Here is a 19,785-nt window from a genome sequence, read left to right on the forward strand (position 1 = left end):
ATGTATATATTTACGTTTCATATAGTTAAAATCACACGAAGAGTGTAGTTTTTTTCTTCAAAAATAAGCACGATTACAAATGTGATATTGATTTTATACAACAGTTCAATAAACAAGTTAATATTAAGAGACTTACTTTTTAGACCCCAATATTGCCTGTTTTTGCTCCATTTCGCCAACAAAAAATAATTCCAAACACAGCCACAGCACTGTTTTGCGTCTCTGAGCAACATGACGATGCTTCGTTCCTGAATGAATCAGGCGTTAAATTATTCGGTTCAGTCGCAATGACTCCCTTATTACCAGTGAATTTCTGCCACCTGCTGGTGGTTTTAATTTCACATTTAAAGTCTATTTTCATTTTTAAAATAATTTTAAATATCAGTATTCAATGTTTTATGTTTAAAATGTCAAAACAAATATGCATTTGTAACTGGTTAAAGCACTCCATGTCCCTCTGAGCTGCATTAAATATTGTGTAAATACATCTAAATGCCACTTCAGATGCAACTTCTGCAAAAATTAATTTTGATGATACTGGTTTATTTTGTTTGGTAACAGCCTAAATGTGTGTTATCTTAATTGACTGATTAAATGTAACAATTTGACTCAAAATATGTACACTTTTTGAAAAAAAATGCTTTATTAAAGGTAAAAATCTATTAAAACTTAAAAAAAGATTAATCACTGATGTGAACTGACCACACAGAATATGAAGAATATCAAAAACTGCAGCTGTCCACGGTAGTCAGATATCAGCACAATAACACACTCTGCAAAATATCGTCTAATTATCGTTTTCGAAAAAATCCAAAAAGATAGAGAGAGCTTTTTTTTTTCTTTTCTTTTTTTTTTAATATCGCACACCCCTAGTTCAGACCTACCATACAATTGTAATCCTACAAAAACATGATTAAATCCAGCTATCCAGCAATACACTGTTGTCTTGTTATTAGCCTACATCATTGTCTTTTTGTTCATCATGGATAGACTATGTTCCTTCTTCATAATGGCAAATTTGTTGCCAGTAGCAGGATGGAGGCAGAACAAAAACAAAGAATAACAACATACCAGTATATTTCTATGCTAATTCTACTAATATGTGTACAAACAGTGGGCTAATAGGGGTGAATTAGATTTAATTCTGCTGTAGATTTGAAAATGGAAGAAAGATGTTGAAAAAGGTTATTAACACTCAGTTCTAAACAAACAACAGAAAAACAAGCAAAAGCTACTGCAGTAGAATGCAGAGTATCACAGTAAAAGAGGAACAATGACATATGGCAAAACGGTGACTGAATGAGCAATCTGATATTTTTTTTCTGTTCTCTCTCTTTATCGTGTGGTTTGTTTGGTTGCTTTGTGTTGAAAGGTTGGGAGTCATGTGTTTGGCTTGGAGCTAATCCCACACACACTCAGGGGCCAATTCACTAAACAGTTGCACCGCTTTAGTTTGCAATATTTCAGCATGTGTTTGCTTATCTGATATAATACTAAAACAATGCAGGCAGCATGTGCAAATAAATGCAGTTCATTATTTTGAACCACGCAGCCTTCCTCAACTTTCTCCTCCTTATGCTGGCAGATGGGCCAGCCTGCTACTTGTAAGACTGTTGTCTGCCCACAGATACAGTGATTGTCATATTCGCTTTAATCCTTACAGTATGAACTATGGTTTAATCTCTTGACTGAGTTTGAGCAGATGAATCCATAGTTTAGGAGACATTCTCTCAAGCCTCCTTGACCCCAACAGTTCATGCTGCTGCTTGGAGAGTAATGTGATACACAACTAAACTATCCAGCTCCTAAAGCAGAGTCCTGATGTGAGCTGTTTGACACAATGTGGTTATTGGCGTTTCCTAAAAACCTTGGACAAGAGGCAGTCCGGAACAGAATGAGAAGCTGTGGTTTAAGAAACTTTGTGAGATGATGTGGTTTGTTAGGAAACTGTATGTGAGAGAATGGTGCTGTTTTATGTTCTCAGTTGTAATGAGTACAATTATTTTACGATTAACTTCCAGTCACTCATTACCATCCAAATAAGGGAATTTGAAGTTAAATGTCATGTTTTTCCAGTAGTACGTTATATGAGAGATTTCATGTTTACAGTGTGCTACTGCACTGTATCCCTCAGTAAGTGTTTCTCTTTGAGACCATTGTGCAGCTCATTTCTTATGTGCATTGTTAAAAAGTGCTTGGTGTTCACTTTAGTTCCTCATTTATGGAATTCATTCATTCGTAATTCACACATTTTTGGTTACTGCAGGTTACAGTAAGGAACTGATTTGTCCATGATGTGTTTTAGTGTTTAAGTGTTTTTATTTAAGCTGTTTATAGGTATAATTGTGAATTTAAAACCTAGTTTTTGTCTTGTTCATATGGAAACCTTTAGTTTTTCATTTAATAAAAATAAATTTACTATAAAATTGTGTGGAGATCGTCAAAATCTTAACCATTGACCTAACCAAAACAGCTGAGAAAAAGTCTTACTGTTGAGCCATGCTATTCATGTCATTCCACCCTGTGCCATATTTGTTTACAAATATTTGCTCATAGGATATCATACTTCTAGTCACATGATCAAAATTATTTACTTTACTTTTACTTTTAGTCATTTAGCAGACGCTTTTATCCAAAGCGACTTACAAATAAGAAAAAGTAACTAAAACTAAAAGTTAACAGTCTGTAAATACTCGATACACACCCATTTAAGAAAATACAGAAATTAAATAAAATTGACAAATGCATACAACAACAACATTTCAATAGTAAACATAAAGGAAAAAAATAAATAAAATAAATATAAGCGATACTTGTATCCTTTGCCGCTGTCCTAGCCCGGTGGTCTTTACACTCTTTGGTCTTCACACTAAGAGGGCTTCACACGAGGGCTGCCGCGGTATAATAACCTTTTTTATACCTATAACAAATCACTACTAGAATTCAGCTGAACCCACTTTCCTATTAATCACTAAAAATGGCCAAGCAAGTGCACACACTGACAAGATACGCGATACAGTATGAGACCAAACGCGATTTCAGCAACTTTTTGTATGACAATTAATCATAAGCCAAAACTGCATAATAGTGACAGTTGTATTGTCAAGAAATTTCAGGTAAGAACTCTAAACTGTGCGTACAATACAATCGAAAGTGCTGAAGGAGTGTGTAATAGAGACTGGGTGATAGATGAGCCAAATAGAGGATTAACATGGCATCAGTCCCAGAGAGAAGCTGAGTGGTTAATGAGAACCACACACACACCCTTATATATGCAGAGATGCCCAAACAAGCTGATCTAATGCACTTACAAGGAGTCATAAAATGGCTCTGTTATGCCTTTGGACTTTCATGTGTGTAGAGTTTCACTAATTTTCCTAATCTTCAATTATAATTAAAGATGACTCTAAAGAGCATTATTGCATGAGCAAGAGTGCTGTTCTGAATATCAGCGGCCTTGTGGTTCAGGTAGCCTTGCAGATATTTAGTACAACAGCAGGATTTCCTCTCACTGCTCAAAGCTTTCTGTTATCGCTCTGGGTTTTCAATTTCTCACTCCCCGGTGAGAGAAACCCTGCTCTGAGCAATCCTAGAGCGAAAAAAAACATGCATCTCTGTCTTTCATAGAACCAGTTTCCCGCCACAGGCAAAATTACACAAATCCGCTTTAATTACAGATAACATGAGCACAAAACTGATGATTTGCATTTATCTGAGCAACATTACTTCCTGGGTATTCTTTCATATTATGAATTCTCATAAAACAATCCTTAGTAGCCTGCTAAATTATCAGAATTTTATATTGATCTACCCTTCATAACTCCATGCCTAATTGAATCACAAAAAATGACTGTCGGAATTGGTTTTAACTTTTTTTTTAAATTATTATTATTAGCTTGTTCAACTCAAGAATGCCATCAAAACATCCTGTTCTAACCCACTCATGATTATAGCGCGTGATGGTTAGAAGAACTATAAAAACAATATTGTGGCGCTCTGACTGAGACACTCGTAAGTGATTATAAGAACATGAGACAAGTGAGGTGTGAAGAGTCCCTCTCAAAGTATAGGCTTGCATATCCGGTAACAACAGCCTGCACGTCTTGCTTTGACATGCTCTTCTCCCAAGGCATTCATGAAAACAATGTTTGAGTTCTTTATGTATATGAAAGGTAGAAATACATTGTTTTTATTAATGAAGCGCTTGCCATTTTCTTCAGTGGATGTCCATACATGTAAATAAAGACTTGCTTATAATGTTTGAACATGGGTTTGGTCTTATTTTGAATAACCTGTTCATGTCAGTTGAGGTGAGGTCTGGATTGCTTTCACTTTTATTTCTGATTTGGATATTCTTCCCTGTTTCTAGTATTCATTTTACTATGATAGAAGAACCCCTCTCGATGCACGTTACGTAATAATAAAGGACAGCGTAGGTTATTTCAGAACAGTGCTACTCTGCACGACCTCACTGAGTCCAGACAGATTTGTACTGGGTGCCAGTAAGAGCAGTAGTGAGGGTTAGAAGGCATGTTGTTCTGTCATTTCCGTGACGATTTTTGTTCTCTGTATGGCCTGGATCCAGATAAAAGCGGACAAGTGCATAACCCTGTAATGTGAATTTGGCTATTTTTGCAACTAAATAAACTGAGCAGAGCTGGCTAGACAGATATTCTTCCACAGTCTCCAGGTTGTTTGTTGAAGATGCACCTTACCTTTAAAAGCTTTAGAAGCTAAAATTAATTTGTCATTGCAAATGTGGATTTATGTTGTTTACTCTATTGTCACTTATGTGCAACTTATCTGCTATTTATTACAATAGCTCATCAAAGTTTCATTTGTTGCATTGAAAAGTCTTATCAAAACCTCATCCCACACACTCACATACACATTTGTTTGAGTGTCATGTTGGCAATGCGCGATATATTGGTATCGTGGTATCAGCAAAAAATAAATAAATAAAACGATCGAATAGGAGCAGGTTTATTTTGAGTTTTTGAAATTAAATTACAAATGTAAAAAATAAGCCATGTATTGTTGAATCATTCACAATCAGAACATCTATTTAGGAAAAAATGGGGTATTTCCATTCCATGCCAACTTTAAAAATACTCATTTAAAACACTTAAAAGTAATCTAGTGATGTTTTATGCCTAAATTCACGTGTAGCATTTAAACTGGCTGTTTTTAATTTGTCTAAATAACTTTAAAAATATGGGTAACACTTTATAATAAGGGTACATGAATAAGCATGTACTAATGCCTAAATTAATACTTAATTCATCACATACTAATGATTATTAAAGAAGTAATTATGAACTAACGATGAGCTATCCTTAACTACGACTGGAGTCGTACGGAGTCATGCATGAATAACGGCAGCCTTAATTACATGTTAGATAGTTAATGCATTAATTAACATTTATGGGTAAACTAAATCAAACAGTCTCTTTAAGAAGGAATAAGAAGTTAGACTCTGACTTTGAAATTAAATTAATTTAATACTATCAGAATTTGAGCATTTGACATCTTCAGCTTTGTCATAAACATTATATGGTGGCAAAGGATTAGTTGATCCTCCTCATCAAGTGTAGAAAATACTAAATACACTAATGACTAGGGCTGGGTAAAAAATATCGATTCTCAGATTTTAATCGATCTTCAGTTTAACGCAACGATATCGATTCGGGAAATTACTAGTTAATAGTGAATTCATTATAATTGGGCCCTCTCAATTAAAGTCATGTCAAAATCAACTTTAACAAGTCATTAGATGATGTTAGTTAGTGGGTAGTTAATGAGTTGACACACAGACAGATTAACAAATCATCAAATTAAATACCTTTAAACATGCTGTAAGTTTAAAGAGAAGAACATAAAACAGACAAGATCAGTCATTAGTGTATTTAGTATTTTCTACACTTGATGAGGAGGATCAACTAATCCTTTGCCACCCTATAATGTTTATGACAAAGCTGAAGATGTCAAATGCTCAAATTCTGATAGTATTAAATTAATTTAATTTCAAAGTCAGAGTCTAACTTCTTATTCCTTCTTAAAGAGGCTGTTTGATTTAGTTTACCCATAAATGTTAATTAATGCATTAACTATCTAACGTAATTAAGGCTTCCGTTATTCATGCATGAATCCGTATGACTCCAGTCGTAGTTAAGGATAGCTCTTCGTTAGTTCATAATTACTTCTTTAATAATCATTAGCATGTGATGAATTAAGTATTAATTTAGGCAGTAGTACATTATTATTCATGTACCCTTATTGTAAAGTGTTACCAAAATATGTATAAAATTGTAATATTGACAGTTTGATGATTGTCAGGAATAACATGGAAAAAAGATCAGCTTGTTAGTATTGGTTTGATATTTAATAACGTTGCTTCTCTAGGAACTTTCCCTTTACGTCTGTGAGTAATTATTTTCTAAATCGTTTTTTTTTTGCTGTTATACGTTTTCATTAAAACATTGTTTATTTATGTTTATTAAGCCATGGTCCTTATGGGGACCATTGGCTGGTCCCAACAGTGTGTTTTCAGTTTATACTATCCTAGTGGGCACATTTGTTCCCCACAATGTGGGCATAACCTGACCCACACATACACACAAAAGTCCACACACACTGGAAGGGAAGGGACTGTTGAGATAGGGATTAACTGTGTTAAAACACTTGAAAGAGTGGAAAATAGATGTTCACATTTCAGTTTATCCCCCTGTTCTCTCTCGTATGAAGTTTTTGGTGAATATATCCTAAACATATTTTTGAGTTTGTCAGTTGGAGTTTCTTTCTTAATGTATCACATTGTGTGAGTGCAGATGCAACTCAGATTTATTATTACGTGCTCTACTCCTTGCAGCTCTATACTGGCACGTGAACTACAGTGTTGTGTGTCTTTGTTTTGCTTGTGTGTGGGGGGCGTACAGTGTTGAAGGGGTGTTCACTCTGTCCGTGTGATTGAGTATACAGGGTGATCCAGGGAGTTAATTACAGTGGGTGCCTGTCAGGCCTGAACAAAAAGCCTGCACAGACAGCACAACTCACGCAGAAACACAACTGGCTAAATGCAAACAGCCCAAACCAGACCAGTCTGCCCCAGCTCGGCTCCTGCCACAACAAAACACACTCCAGACCATAGAATTGTTTTATTTTTTTTTTACATTTTACAAGGAGTAAAAATAAAACTTTATTTCTTTGGATGCTTGTCTTTTTATAAATAGACTAGCTCAGGGGTGGGCAATTAATTTTACCAAGGGGCCACATGAGAAACTTGTGAGGTTGCAGAGGGCGGAGTCTTTTTGCCAGGAATATAGCCATTTTCCCGGTAACCCCAGTGAACAAAGCAGTGGTGCACCTGACTTTGAAACTTGCAGCACTTATATTTAATCAATTAAACCATAGCCTTTTGAAGTGTAAGCTATATCTCTATTTACATGTATAGTATTTATTTTTTTATTTTTAGTTTTTTTTTACCCGAAGCATGTAAGTATTCTTACCATGTAAGTATTCTCCTCCCATTTCTACCAGTGAACAGTTTCTGTCACTGCGAACAGGCAATCTCGCACACACAAACTAAATCGTTAGTCAAACGAAGTTAATATTTGTATAATTAATGATTTATCTTATCCACCCGTAAATAATCAGAATGCATTTTTTTTATTACCTGACCCACCCGACCCACAGATTATCCTCAGCGCCTGCGGACATAACCTCCATCCGCGCATCACTACTGCGCAGATATCAAAAGCATCACTGGGTTGTAAATTTGTCAAGTTGAGGGGACAAATGGGTTTAAATTTGTATGTCGATTGTGTGAGAAGGATGCGTTTCATACAAGATCTGGCAACTGAACAAGCTTGGAATATGTTGACGTGATTATTCATATGAGGTTTAGTCCATATAAATTAACGGGAGTTTTACCGGAGACAAACGTAGCAAGCACATTACGTGAAAATATTTAAACGGGATGATAGTGGGATAGAATAGTAAAATACGGGAGAATCCCAGGAAAAACGGGAGAGTTGACAGGTAGCCTATGCTCCAGAGTACTGGACGCCTTTATAGAGAAATGCAACCTTCATACAGATTACAATAATCACGAAATATTTGTTTTTTGAATTGGTTCGTTTAAAAGTAGACATTTTAAACTATCTATACCATACGCTGAGTTTCAGTTCTTTTTTTCTGACGCGCTTCAGCTTCAGAGATGGCAGAAAGCGCGTCCTGCTTTCATTATTTTACAAAGCAACGTTTTGTTGTTTCAGTTTACAGACATAAAAATCAGTTTCAAACTGATTTTAAGTTGTTTCATTATCTGGAAACAAAGCTGTTGCCTTGAAAATAAAAGCAGTGCAGTTGTTGTTATGCGTACACCTAATTACATCTATTTAGCCAGAGGGCCGGATGTGGCCCAGGGGCTGTACAATGCCCAGGTCTGGGCCAGCTGAAACACTATTCATACAGTGAGTGAAACACTAAATGTATGAATATTCATATTAGATTGGGGTCTTCTGTAGCTTTACTAGTCCGAACGTGGGTGTTATGAAGGATCATGTGCTCTGGAAGTAGTGGTCACAAAATCCATTGACCAGACTTATGTGATTAATTATATCATTTATGGCATCATGTGAATCATTTTAGCCAGAAGGTTGGCATAAAAGGTCCATAATGAAGTCAGAAATAAGAGCTTTTTAGCAATACTGAGTTGTACTCTGTCTCCCAGACTAAACTCATTTAATTCAGAGTAATGTACCGTGAGAGTAGCAGAACTTCTCACCCCATCAGTTGTGGTCAAATTTGATATCAGACATTCAGTGACATCATGTGGCTCGGAGTCAAAGAGAAACTGATGCAATGGCTCAGTGTGAACGTCTTCATTCTGATGGCAGAGCTCTGACCCCTCTGTTAAACACAGAAGCCAATCCCTTCTGTGCAAAAGGTCAGTGTCCTCAACATTTCAGTAGGATCACGTTCACACATACAGTGTGTGTTCAGGCTAGGCAGATTTTTTAAAGGTGCACTCCATAATGAATGGTACTTTTGAAAATGTATTTTGCAGAGCAGACATGATTATGCAACTATCATTCACTTTATCTCTTTCTGAAATTTTTGCTCACAGATTTCATGAAACCATCTAAAACTTTTAGTTCATCTTGGAAAAAATTAGTATTATTTTAAAAATAGAAATTTATCTTTTTCTAGAGCTCTGTTTTTAATACAAATGCTTAATGACTCCCTGTCTGCAATTTTTAGTAATTTAGGAAAAAAAGAGGAAAATGAGTCACTATCAGCAGTTTTTAGTCATCATCATCAAACATCAGTCTGTTCAGTTATTTCTGAAATGTGCTTAGAGTAATACATATTCATTTCTGTTCTAGCTATTAGACTAAGGCCCAGTCCCAATTCTATTTTATACCCCTACGTCTACCCCTTCCCTTGTGTCAAGGGGTAGGGGTGAAAATATTCCCCTTAGAAATGGGACACCACTACTATACCGTTACATGTCGTCATATGTCGCCTAGCTCCTACAATAGCACCCCTCAATGTCTATGGTGGTTATCGCCCTGTTCGGATATGAAAATATGTTGTGGCAATATCATGCGGTCAGTAATGATTTAGGGCTGCATGATAAATCGCACGCGATTGTCATGCACATCTCGTCAGTAAAGCCGGTTCTGTGATTAGTAGTAAATCTCAATCACGTGATTTCAGATGGAGTGGTACTTTTAATGCACAGTGCTGTAGTTCTCTGACAAGCTACGCAATATCGCATTCAAAATCGAAGGCGATTCATCTGTGATTATGAATGTGATATTGCGTAGCTTGTCAGTGAGCTACAGCTGTGTATTAAATGCCGCTCCATCTGAAAGCACGTGATGGAGATTTACTACTAATCACAGAACCGGCTTTACTGATGAGATGCGCATGACAATCGCATGCGATTTATCGTGCAGCCCTAGATTTAACATTAGCAAACTTTAGCAATTTCTTTGAATAACATGGCCATAAATACGAACACACGATTGAATGTAACATAAAACAAATGATTGCTTTTCATGAAAATCTTTAACCGCTGTAGCCGGTTTATGCTGAGATGATTCTCATACCCCTTCGCTTGAAGTGTAGTCCCGAAAAATCTTAATTTAAAGGGCTATCTGGCTCTTTCCCCTACCCCTACGCCTCCAACCAAAAGAGAATCAAGACACCCCTACCCCTTCACGTAAATGCGTGAAACGGAGGGGTAAGTGTAGTTGTAAGGGGTAGAATTGGGATTGGGCCTAAATCTTGTTATTATGTTTGAATAATTTTGTCATGCAATCAGTTGTTTGCAGGGCTCGCAAAATCGCTATTTTTTTCCATTTAACACATCCTTGCTGAATAGTTTATTTAACTTTCTTTAAACTTTTTTAAAATATCTTTAAAAAGAAAGAAAAACATTTCTGACCCCAAACTTTTGAATAGTTTATATTGTCCTTGATATTCGTTGATATTTGTGTATTGAAAATGTTTTTGATTGACATTTATGGTCTTTATTTTATTTGGGCTAGTTAAATTAATTTTCGGGCTACTAAAATCTGAAGAGTACCTGCCCGAAGGGCTACCAGGGATTTAGAAATTTTGCGAGCCCTGGTTTGTAATAGTGCTTTTATTAGCTATTAAAGGACTGCTTACTCAAACTATCTAAATGTTTCTTGTCATGTTTGTTTTCACTAGCGCACATACACAAAGACAGGCATGTGTCTTCATTGCAATGCATTGAGCTAGTGGGTATTAAGTTGCTTTTGCCATGAAGCTGTGTTACAGTGAATGTGTTAGTAATATGAGCTGATTATCCACCCTCCCTTTCCTCTTCATTGCAGTTAAACCCAAAAGGCGTATCGACTAGCACAATAATAAAAAGATGATAGTCATGATGCTTTACACATCCTCAGGGATCAGAGGATTCGTTTAGATTAGTGAACGTGGATGGCACAGCGAAACTCAATTTAAAAGCCTTGATGTACGCATTGTGTGCTAATGCATACTTCTTATGTTTCATCAACACACAGGGAGTTCAGCATGCAGTCATGTGTAGTGTTTTTGTGGGCTTTTTTGGGCTGAACGGGTGACAGGTCCTGAATATTTTTTTTGTTTGTTTTTTTTTTGTGGAAAGGGTCAGGCTGGCTTAGGCTTTACGCTGTTTACGGTAGCCTTAGAGTTACTGGAGCCTCACCTGACAACTGAACAAACACACGGACAAACTCAGCAGATGCAACTTTAACATGGAAACTCAACTTGCATAATGTTTCAAATGTGGTTGACAGGTTGCCTGACCGGTTTTTCTCATTTCAATGTGTGGCGTCATTTGTGACTAATAAGCCTTAGATACTGAATGACCCAAACTCTTTACCAAGCGCCATGGTTAGAGATTTTGCAACCTGGAAGGTTGAGGTTCAAATCCTGTATCGTTTATCCCTTAAAAGGGAAATTTCAGCCGGATAGCCAGACAATAGTGTGTGAACGCAAACAGTGTCGTTCAATGTTTTCCATTCCATGACTAATCACTCACTTTCTTAATTCTCCTCGCCACTGCTGACCCAGGTTGCTGAACAAAATGCTTTAAAAGCCAGGACAAGACATTGTGATGAAGAGGCCAAAGGAACGGTGAAACTCAGACAGACAGAGGCGCCCTTACGAGACACTAACTCAGCATTCAGAGTTCACCAGCACACACATGCACAGATACACTCATGTTAGCTTTTAGCTGCAAAACACAGAGCTCAGCATGAATTTTGAATGCACCACAAAACAGGAAGCATCTGTCAACACAAAGAAACCTTGTTGTAGTGGTGGAAATGTATGGTCAAAGTTCAAGAATCGGGGTGATGCTTTTAGTGATGTGTGGGTTTGTTTGTAACCGTTATAAGCTTTGTGAAGTGAAGTGAAGTGAAGTGAAGTGACATACTGCCAAGTATGGTGACCCATACTCGGAATTCGTGCTCTGCATTTAACCCATCCAACGTGCACACACACAGCAGTGAACACACACACACCGTGAACATACACCCGGAGCAGTGGGCAGCCATTTATGCTGCAGCGCCCGGGGAGCAGTTGGGGGTTCGGTGCCTTGCTCAAGGGCACCTCAGTCGTGGTATTGAGGGTGGAGAGAGTGCTGGACATTCACTCCCCCCACCTACAATCCCTGCCGGCCCGAGACTCAAACCCGCAACCTTTTGGATTACGAGTCCGACTCTCTAACCATTAGGCCACAACTTCCCACTTTATGTTCCCACTTTATGTTGATAGCTTTATGATTCTGAACAGTTATTGATCAATATGGGTTTTTCAGTGAGACATTATTAAACTTAAACATTTGGTCCCACCAATCAAATATTTGATTTCAACCTTGACTGGGTCTAAACAAATTCTGTGTACATGCAAGAGGTGGGGGTAAAATCCATTCACTGATGAATCATTATGCTTTCTTAAACGATTCCGGATCGATCCTCAAATTCATCGGAATTTAAGTTAATTATTAATAATTCTGGTTATTGAAAATGCTTACATGGGGCAAAACATTACAGATAAGTGCCTCACTGTGCAGCACTACAAAAATGGCATAGAAGGCATATCTGCAGTGGCATTTATACCATGAAAAGTATGCTTGCACTGTACAAACAAACACACACAGAAGCATTCAGCACCACACAGAATCTGCACAGAAAATCCTCTCCAGATTTCCTCTTATTCTGTTTTTATTGGCTGACCAAAGCAGACATACTTTAGCATGGTGTTTATGTGAAACTTTCACAGAATTTGCAAGAGACACCTTGATAAATATTTGTGCCTTTACGCTGTTGCTGAAGAATTGTTGCTGAACTGATTTATGATAGTTTTGGAAACAAAAAAACTAAATGAAACTAAATTGACTGCATATGCTTTAAAAAGTCTGAAGTGAAGATGAGAGTAATGCATTTTTATTGGTAGCTGAAATCTTAAACTTTAATATAATAAAAAATAAACAATGCAGGGGCTTTTGCTTGGTAAGATATTTTAAAATGTTTTTGAAAGTAGTCTCTTATGCTCACCAAACCTGCATTTATTCGATCAATAACAGTTCAATGTGAAATATTATCATTTAAAATAACTGCATTTTGATTTAATATAATTTGAGATAAAAAACGAAGCAAAATTTTCAGCAGCCGTTATTTCAGTCTTCAGTGCCACATGAACTTTCAGCCCCAAATCATTTTAATATGATGATTTGATGTTTAAGAAACCTTTCTTATTATTATGAATGTTGAAAGCACTTCTGCTGCTTAATATTTTTGTGTGAACCATGATACTTTATTTTTACAATTTTTCATAATTTCTTTTAGAAATATTTTGTAACACATCTTTTGACCGTGACTTTTGACTTCTTTACTCAATAAACATACATTTCTTTCAAACAAGAAATCTTACTAACTCCAAACTTTTGAATGGTAATGCATGCAAAGAATTTTGTGAATGACTGGTGTTTAGACTATGCAGTGCATTTGTCAGCTCTGTGGGCAGATTGATCATGGGTCTACACATAACTTACTGGCATAGAAAGGAGTAAACTAGAGGCCTCAGCTTCCACAGAAGACTTCCTCTAACACCTAGTTAGTTGATGCCTTAAAAGAGAGAGGATGACATGATTTACAGATGGAAGTTTAACAATTGTAACCCTCATTACATGGCAAATCAGATTGTATGCCACAAAACTTCCTCCAGAAATACTAGCGCTACTTGACTACATTGCAAAGTTGTTTACAGAAATTAAAGTAACATATTTTTTCTAAATCTCATACAGCGAGTTTGTCGAGCTGTGAAAGCTGTTGTTTCTTACTGTTATTTGGCTGTTTATTTTGCACACTGTTTACATAACTCATGTTGTGGCCTTTGACCCAGGCATCTTTGATAATTTTATCCATGTAGGTCACACAGACTAACTCTTAAAGCCTAAGGGTCAAGGAATCTCAGTATTTCATTTGTATTCAGCTACATGTACTGAATGAACCCAATGCAGATTATCACAGTTTGACAATATTTTTTTTTTTTTTTTTTTTTTTTTTTTGTGGTCTGTTTAAATCAGAATTCAGAGAGATGTTCTGTCATCACACAGATTAAAGATTACAAGCCTTTTTTGGGACATGTGTTCAGATTCAGTGAAGAAACTAACAGTGGCTTGTCTTAAAGGGATAGTTCATCCAAATATGAAAATTGTCATGATTTATTCACCCTCATGTCATTTCAAACCTGTATAAAAGATGATATTTAAAAAAAAAAATCTTGGGGTTTTTTGTCCATACAATGGAAGTCAAAGGGATCTAGTGTTGTTTTAAACCCCAGTGAATATGGACTCGAACAGAAGAAACATTCTTCAAAATATCTTCTTTTGTCCTCTACAGAAAAAGCAAGTTGAACATGTTTAAAATGATAAGAGAGTGAGTAAATGATAACATATACATTTTTAGGTGAGCTGTTCCTTAAAAAATGTGTTAATATTAATGCATCAAGGCTTCATCTAATATGTTTTATTAGTATCGTGGGGTTGTTCAGGGTAAGCCTAGTTAATCATCAGTGTGTCGCATGACAGCACAAGTGTATGTGGTGTTTGCCAGTGGACTGAGTGAGAGTGTGTGTGTGTTTGGTTTTGGCACGGTGGCATTTTCCCCACTGTGTGCCAGCGAAGGGATTTAATCAACACTGGGGCAATCTGGTCATGGTGGTCGCTGTGGCTGAAATGTGATTTTTAGGCTTATGCTGGGTGTTGCCTCCCTGACACACATCTCCTTTTTGCCAGCGCCACCTGGTGACCGTTGATCGCTAGTGTACTGTCTCTGAGCGCATGTGTCCATGCTGAAGCAAGCATTTTGCTGTGATCAGCCGTCGGTATACACCTCCAAATAGCTCTCCCTCCACCCCACCTGCCACAGTGCTGTATTGAAACCACCAAAGATGGCAGATTCGCTGATGAACGACATGAACGAACGTAGAGTATTTGGGAAGGTTACATTCTTGCAGTAAAACTGAATGGATACAAAGCTTTGAACATTCCTCTCTCGCAGCACATTTTTTAAAGGGGAATTCATTTTCTCTCAGCAGCAAGTGGCTGGAAGTGTGCAGTGCTATCATGGTATGCTGGCATTCATAATTAATGAGGCAATACACTATAATTTATGAGTACTTTGCTGTGAGAATTTAAATCACATTTATATAAAATCACAGACTAGTTAGTAATATTTATGACTTGGTCATTAACATGATTAATAGGACAGTCGAGAGCACTTTTGGGTGTGAAAATAATTCTATCTTTCATAGAGAGGATGTTGAAGCAAGAGCGGTTCCATTTCTTATGTCGTTTTTGCTTAAAAGTACAATCATGATTTGTTCAGACGTGTCTATATCCATTTTTCGCTCTCCATTCCAGTCAGTTGGTTGTTTTTTTGTTTTTCAGGTTGTGAAGTAAAAATGTAGACCTGAGTTTTAAGGAAATTTTAAATCATTACAGGCTACGTATTGCTGACATGTACTACATTATTTAATGTTTTATTTGTTCATTTGTCAGGATCGAAAGCTGACCAAAGCGGAGCAGCAGCGGTTTAAAGAGGAGGCTGAAATGCTGAAGGGTCTACAGCATCCCAACATTGTGCGTTTCTATGACTCGTGGGAGTCTGTTCTTAGAGGCAAGAAGTGCATTGTCCTAGTGACTGAGCTCATGACCTCAGGAACGCTCAAAACGTGTGTATTATTTATATTTTTCATTATTTAATATTGAAATAAATAATACGCTAATATAAATGTGAAAAGTAAATATTTGATTGAAAAATAGTAATAGATTTGTACAATAACTGTAAAAAATGAGTCATGTGTTGCACCATCAGTTTTAGTTTTTTTCAAATCTGTCTTAACATGTAGCAGCCTTAGCAGATTTTTTGCTGGTTTGTGGTGCAAAATTATGCTCTTATTTTTAATTCAGGCTGTTGCTGCTAATATTCATTCAATAAATCATCATCAAGTAAGAGTGAAAACATCTTCATGAGAAACTTGTGACTGCTTTTCTCTGCTTCAGGTACCTTAAGCGCTTTAAAGTGATGAAGCCCAAGGTTCTTCGAAGCTGGTGCAGGCAAATCCTAAAGGGTCTACAGTTCCTACACACCCGTACGCCACCCATTGTGCACCGTGACCTCAAGTGTGACAATATCTTCATCACAGGCCCGACCGGATCAGTAAAGATTGGTGACCTGGGCCTTGCCACCCTCATGCGAACATCGTTTGCCAAGAGTGTCATAGGTCTGTGCCTTTCATTCAGTTTCTTGTGGGTAGTAAAAGATGTTCTTGAATATGTGACTGACCTCTTCATTGCCTTTTGGTTAAATGCTTGTCCTGAATGGGGTGCAGGTCTTCCACATTGGTGCCACACTGGAGTACACTAAAGGGCACTACTTGCTGCTCCACATTATTGACGGCAATGTGTGCGCACACAAAAACATCAATACATATTGATTTTTTTTAGCACGTAAAGTTAGTACGGCAGATATTCAAATTAGTTCAAACATGAAAAAAGAAGCAGCACTTCTATTTATAACACTGTTCTTTTTAAGAAGGTAAACCTGAAAGCTCCCAACAGCAGCATACTTGGAAAAAATTGCACAATTATTGCAAGGTCACTGCAAAGGTATCATGATTAGCAAGATCTGTGAAAGCATCATGGTGCTGTATATATATGCTGATTTCTGCTTGCAGTGGCTGAAATCCATCATTAGAGTTTCAGAAAATTCGAAATCAAGCCAGAAAAAGGGACACAGTTGGTTCAAGATGATCTTGATTGCTTCAAATACGATATATTTGTGGTTTGCAGTTGAATCTGAGGAAAATGGTTTGAACTTGTTTTGCCTTTGTGATGCGTTAAAAATAAGTCTCACAATGTGGATGGTGCACATTTATAGGTTTCAGACTTCAAGGTCATTGTGATAATTAAGTTGTCATAACTACTTGCACATTGATTACCCGTTGTCAAGAAGGAGAAAAGCAGATTTTGTGTTTGTACAGACTTGTGTTTTTACCATAACAACAGAAGATGAAGATAGCAGAAATGGCAGACAGATGTAAACAAGAGACAGGATGTCAAATTAATGCTGTATTGATTTCTCAGGTACTCCCGAGTTCATGGCCCCAGAGATGTATGAGGAGCACTATGACGAGTCAGTGGATGTCTATGCCTTTGGCATGTGCATGCTAGAAATGGCTACCTCCGAGTACCCATATTCAGAATGCCAAAATGCTGCACAGATCTACCGCAAAGTCACTAGTGTAAGTCTTTATATGACTCTCGATTTGTTGATTATTTTTATTGGGTGAATTCACTAACTTATGCTGAGCCTTTATTCTGACACATGGTTTAGTCCGGTGTACTTTCAGCAAAGTATGTATAAAGTATGGCATATTATGGTAGTCTGCTGCATACTTCACAATCTGACACTCAAAACCTTTTTGCAGGGTATCAAGCCTGCCAGTTTTGACAAAGTAAATGACCCTGAGGTAAAAGAAATCATTGAGGGCTGTATTCGCCAAAACCGTCTTGAGCGGTAAGCACATAAACAGTGAAAGTACTTCTGTAAGTGAAGCGAGAATGCAGAGTCATCTAAATTCTCTCTTTTTCACCCTCAGGCTCTCAGTGAAGGACCTTCTAAATCATGCCTTCTTTGCGGAAGACACCGGTGTGCGTGTGGAGCTCGCTGAGGAAGATACAGGCTGCAAAGACTGCCTGGCCCTGCGCATCTGGGTTGAAGATCCAAAGAAACTCAAAGGCAAGCACAAGGACAACGAGGCCATCGAATTCAGCTATGACTTGGAAAATGATAGTGCTGAAGAAGTTGCACTAGAGATGGTGAGAAAAATATAAGAGGACAAGTATTTTAAATCTATAAAAATAGAAATAACAGAGACTATAATTTGTGCTGTTTATTTTGATAATTGTTTTATAGGAACAGATCACCCCCGTCCCCCCTTTTTTTTTTTGTCGTGAGAGAACAATTTTTATCAGGACAAAAATGTGAGGGCTTATTTTGTAAGATGGACCCAGAAAAAAAAATAGTTTTTTTTCACACGTACATTTAATGAATATTTTAGAGAATTGTGTGGGGTTTTTTTTGTTGTTGTTGTTTTTCATTTAAGTTGATTTTTTTTTTATTGTATTTTTTTATACTGTAGTTATTGTATTGTTGAATGTGTAATCTGTATGAGCTATGAAGCTGATATGGCAATAAATTTATATTCACCAACACAAAAAAAAGTTTACTCATCCTCATGTCATTCCAAACCTATTTGACTTTATTGTTTAGAACATTTGTCTTAGAACATATCTGCTTTTTCAATAAAAAGTAAATGAGGACTGAATCTGACAACACTAGAAACTGAAAAAAAAGAAAGAAAAATAACGGAAAACTTGCTTTTGCATCCTTACTGAGGCGTAAACATTCCAGTCCCCATTCATTCAAGCCAGTAGTTTATTTAAAATTCCTCCTATATGCCACAAAAGACAGTAAGTCGTACAGGTGTGACAAGAGGGTGAGTAAATTATGACAGGATATTCATTTTTGGGTGAATTATCCCTATAAGACCTAATTTACATTCTCCCTCCCTTTTATCTTTTTTACTCATGCTCCAATTCTATTGCTTCTTTATAGGTGAAGTCCGGCTTTTTCCATGAAAGTGATGCTAAGGTGGTGGGGAAGTCCATCAGAGACAGGGTTACTCTGATTAAGAAGTCCCGTGAACGGCGGCAACAGCAGCTCCTCCAACAGCAGCAGCAGCAACAACAACAAAGTCTGGATGAGCGCCGTGACTCCTCGGTCCTAACCTCCTCCTTTTCTTATGTCCAGCCTTCCGGCACCACCTCCTCACGGGGCACAGGAGCTGCTGCAGCTGTGGGGGGTCAGGGAGAGGCAGAGGAACTGCCGGAAGTGGACCAACATGTCCAACAGCAAGGCACTGCATTGGGCCTCACAGGTGCACAATTCATTTTGAATCACAATTTATGAATAGGGTCTAACAGGCACTTTTAGCAAATTTTTGTTCCAAATTGGTGTAAAAATGTTGATCCACTTTTACATATTCAGAGGGTGAGAGTCTTCCTGCTGTCAGTGGACAAAGCCAAGCTTTTTCTGTACCTGAGACAGCAAACCAATGTGCTCATGCTCAAACCAGCTTCCCCGCTGGCACATCTGTAAGTACTGCTACTTCAGGAAACAGTTTCACACTTTGCATGTTCACACACTTTTTATCTAGTGCCATACATCCCCAGCTACCGAGACACCACCATTCTTGCTCATTTGAAACCTTTTATGTACAGTAAAAAAATAATTGTTGTTTGAATGTGCACTTTGGTCGGATAAGAATTGTTTCCTTTATTTAGGGAGTGAAAGGAGCAGGGGTTATGTCTCACCCCCAGCTGCTCCCTATTGGTCAGAGCAGAGGGGTTCCAAATGTGCCTGTTGGCCAGAATGGTGGGATATCTGGCATTTCCATTGGCCAAAGTGGTGGTGGGGCTCCTAACATTCCTGTGGCACAGACTTTCTTTCAACCAGTTACTATGGCGTCACAGGTCCCATTAAGTGTACCTCAACAATATTCTCAGGTGACTGTCTCCCTTGTGTCCAGCTTTACTGTGTAAACTCTTGCACTTGCACTGGACACAATAATTCTCATATAAAACAAATCCAGGGAGACTTGTGTCAGGGTCAAATCTTATTTTAGTGGAATATGTTG

At 37.5% G+C, this 19,785-nt stretch overlaps 1 protein-coding gene across 1 annotated transcript in view; it reads left to right on the forward strand.

Annotated features, from left to right (window-relative positions):
* LOC306859366 (uncharacterized protein) overlaps positions 1-19,785 on the forward strand; it is a 54,073-nt gene that overhangs the window by 15,491 nt on the left and 18,797 nt on the right. Inside the window, exons 3-9 of the mRNA XM_079400382.1 lie at positions 15,584-15,756; positions 16,088-16,308; positions 17,171-17,328; positions 17,515-17,603; positions 17,686-17,905; positions 18,705-19,026; positions 19,137-19,243. Coding sequence (XP_079256508.1) covers positions 15,584-15,756; positions 16,088-16,308; positions 17,171-17,328; positions 17,515-17,603; positions 17,686-17,905; positions 18,705-19,026; positions 19,137-19,243 — 1,290 coding nt within the window. The remainder of the gene's footprint in view (positions 1-15,583; positions 15,757-16,087; positions 16,309-17,170; positions 17,329-17,514; positions 17,604-17,685; positions 17,906-18,704; positions 19,027-19,136; positions 19,244-19,785) is intronic.

This window comes from Barbus barbus, assembly GCF_936440315.1.
Source record: "Barbus barbus genome assembly, chromosome: 40".
NCBI classification, from domain to species: Eukaryota; Metazoa; Chordata; class Actinopteri; order Cypriniformes; family Cyprinidae; genus Barbus; species Barbus barbus.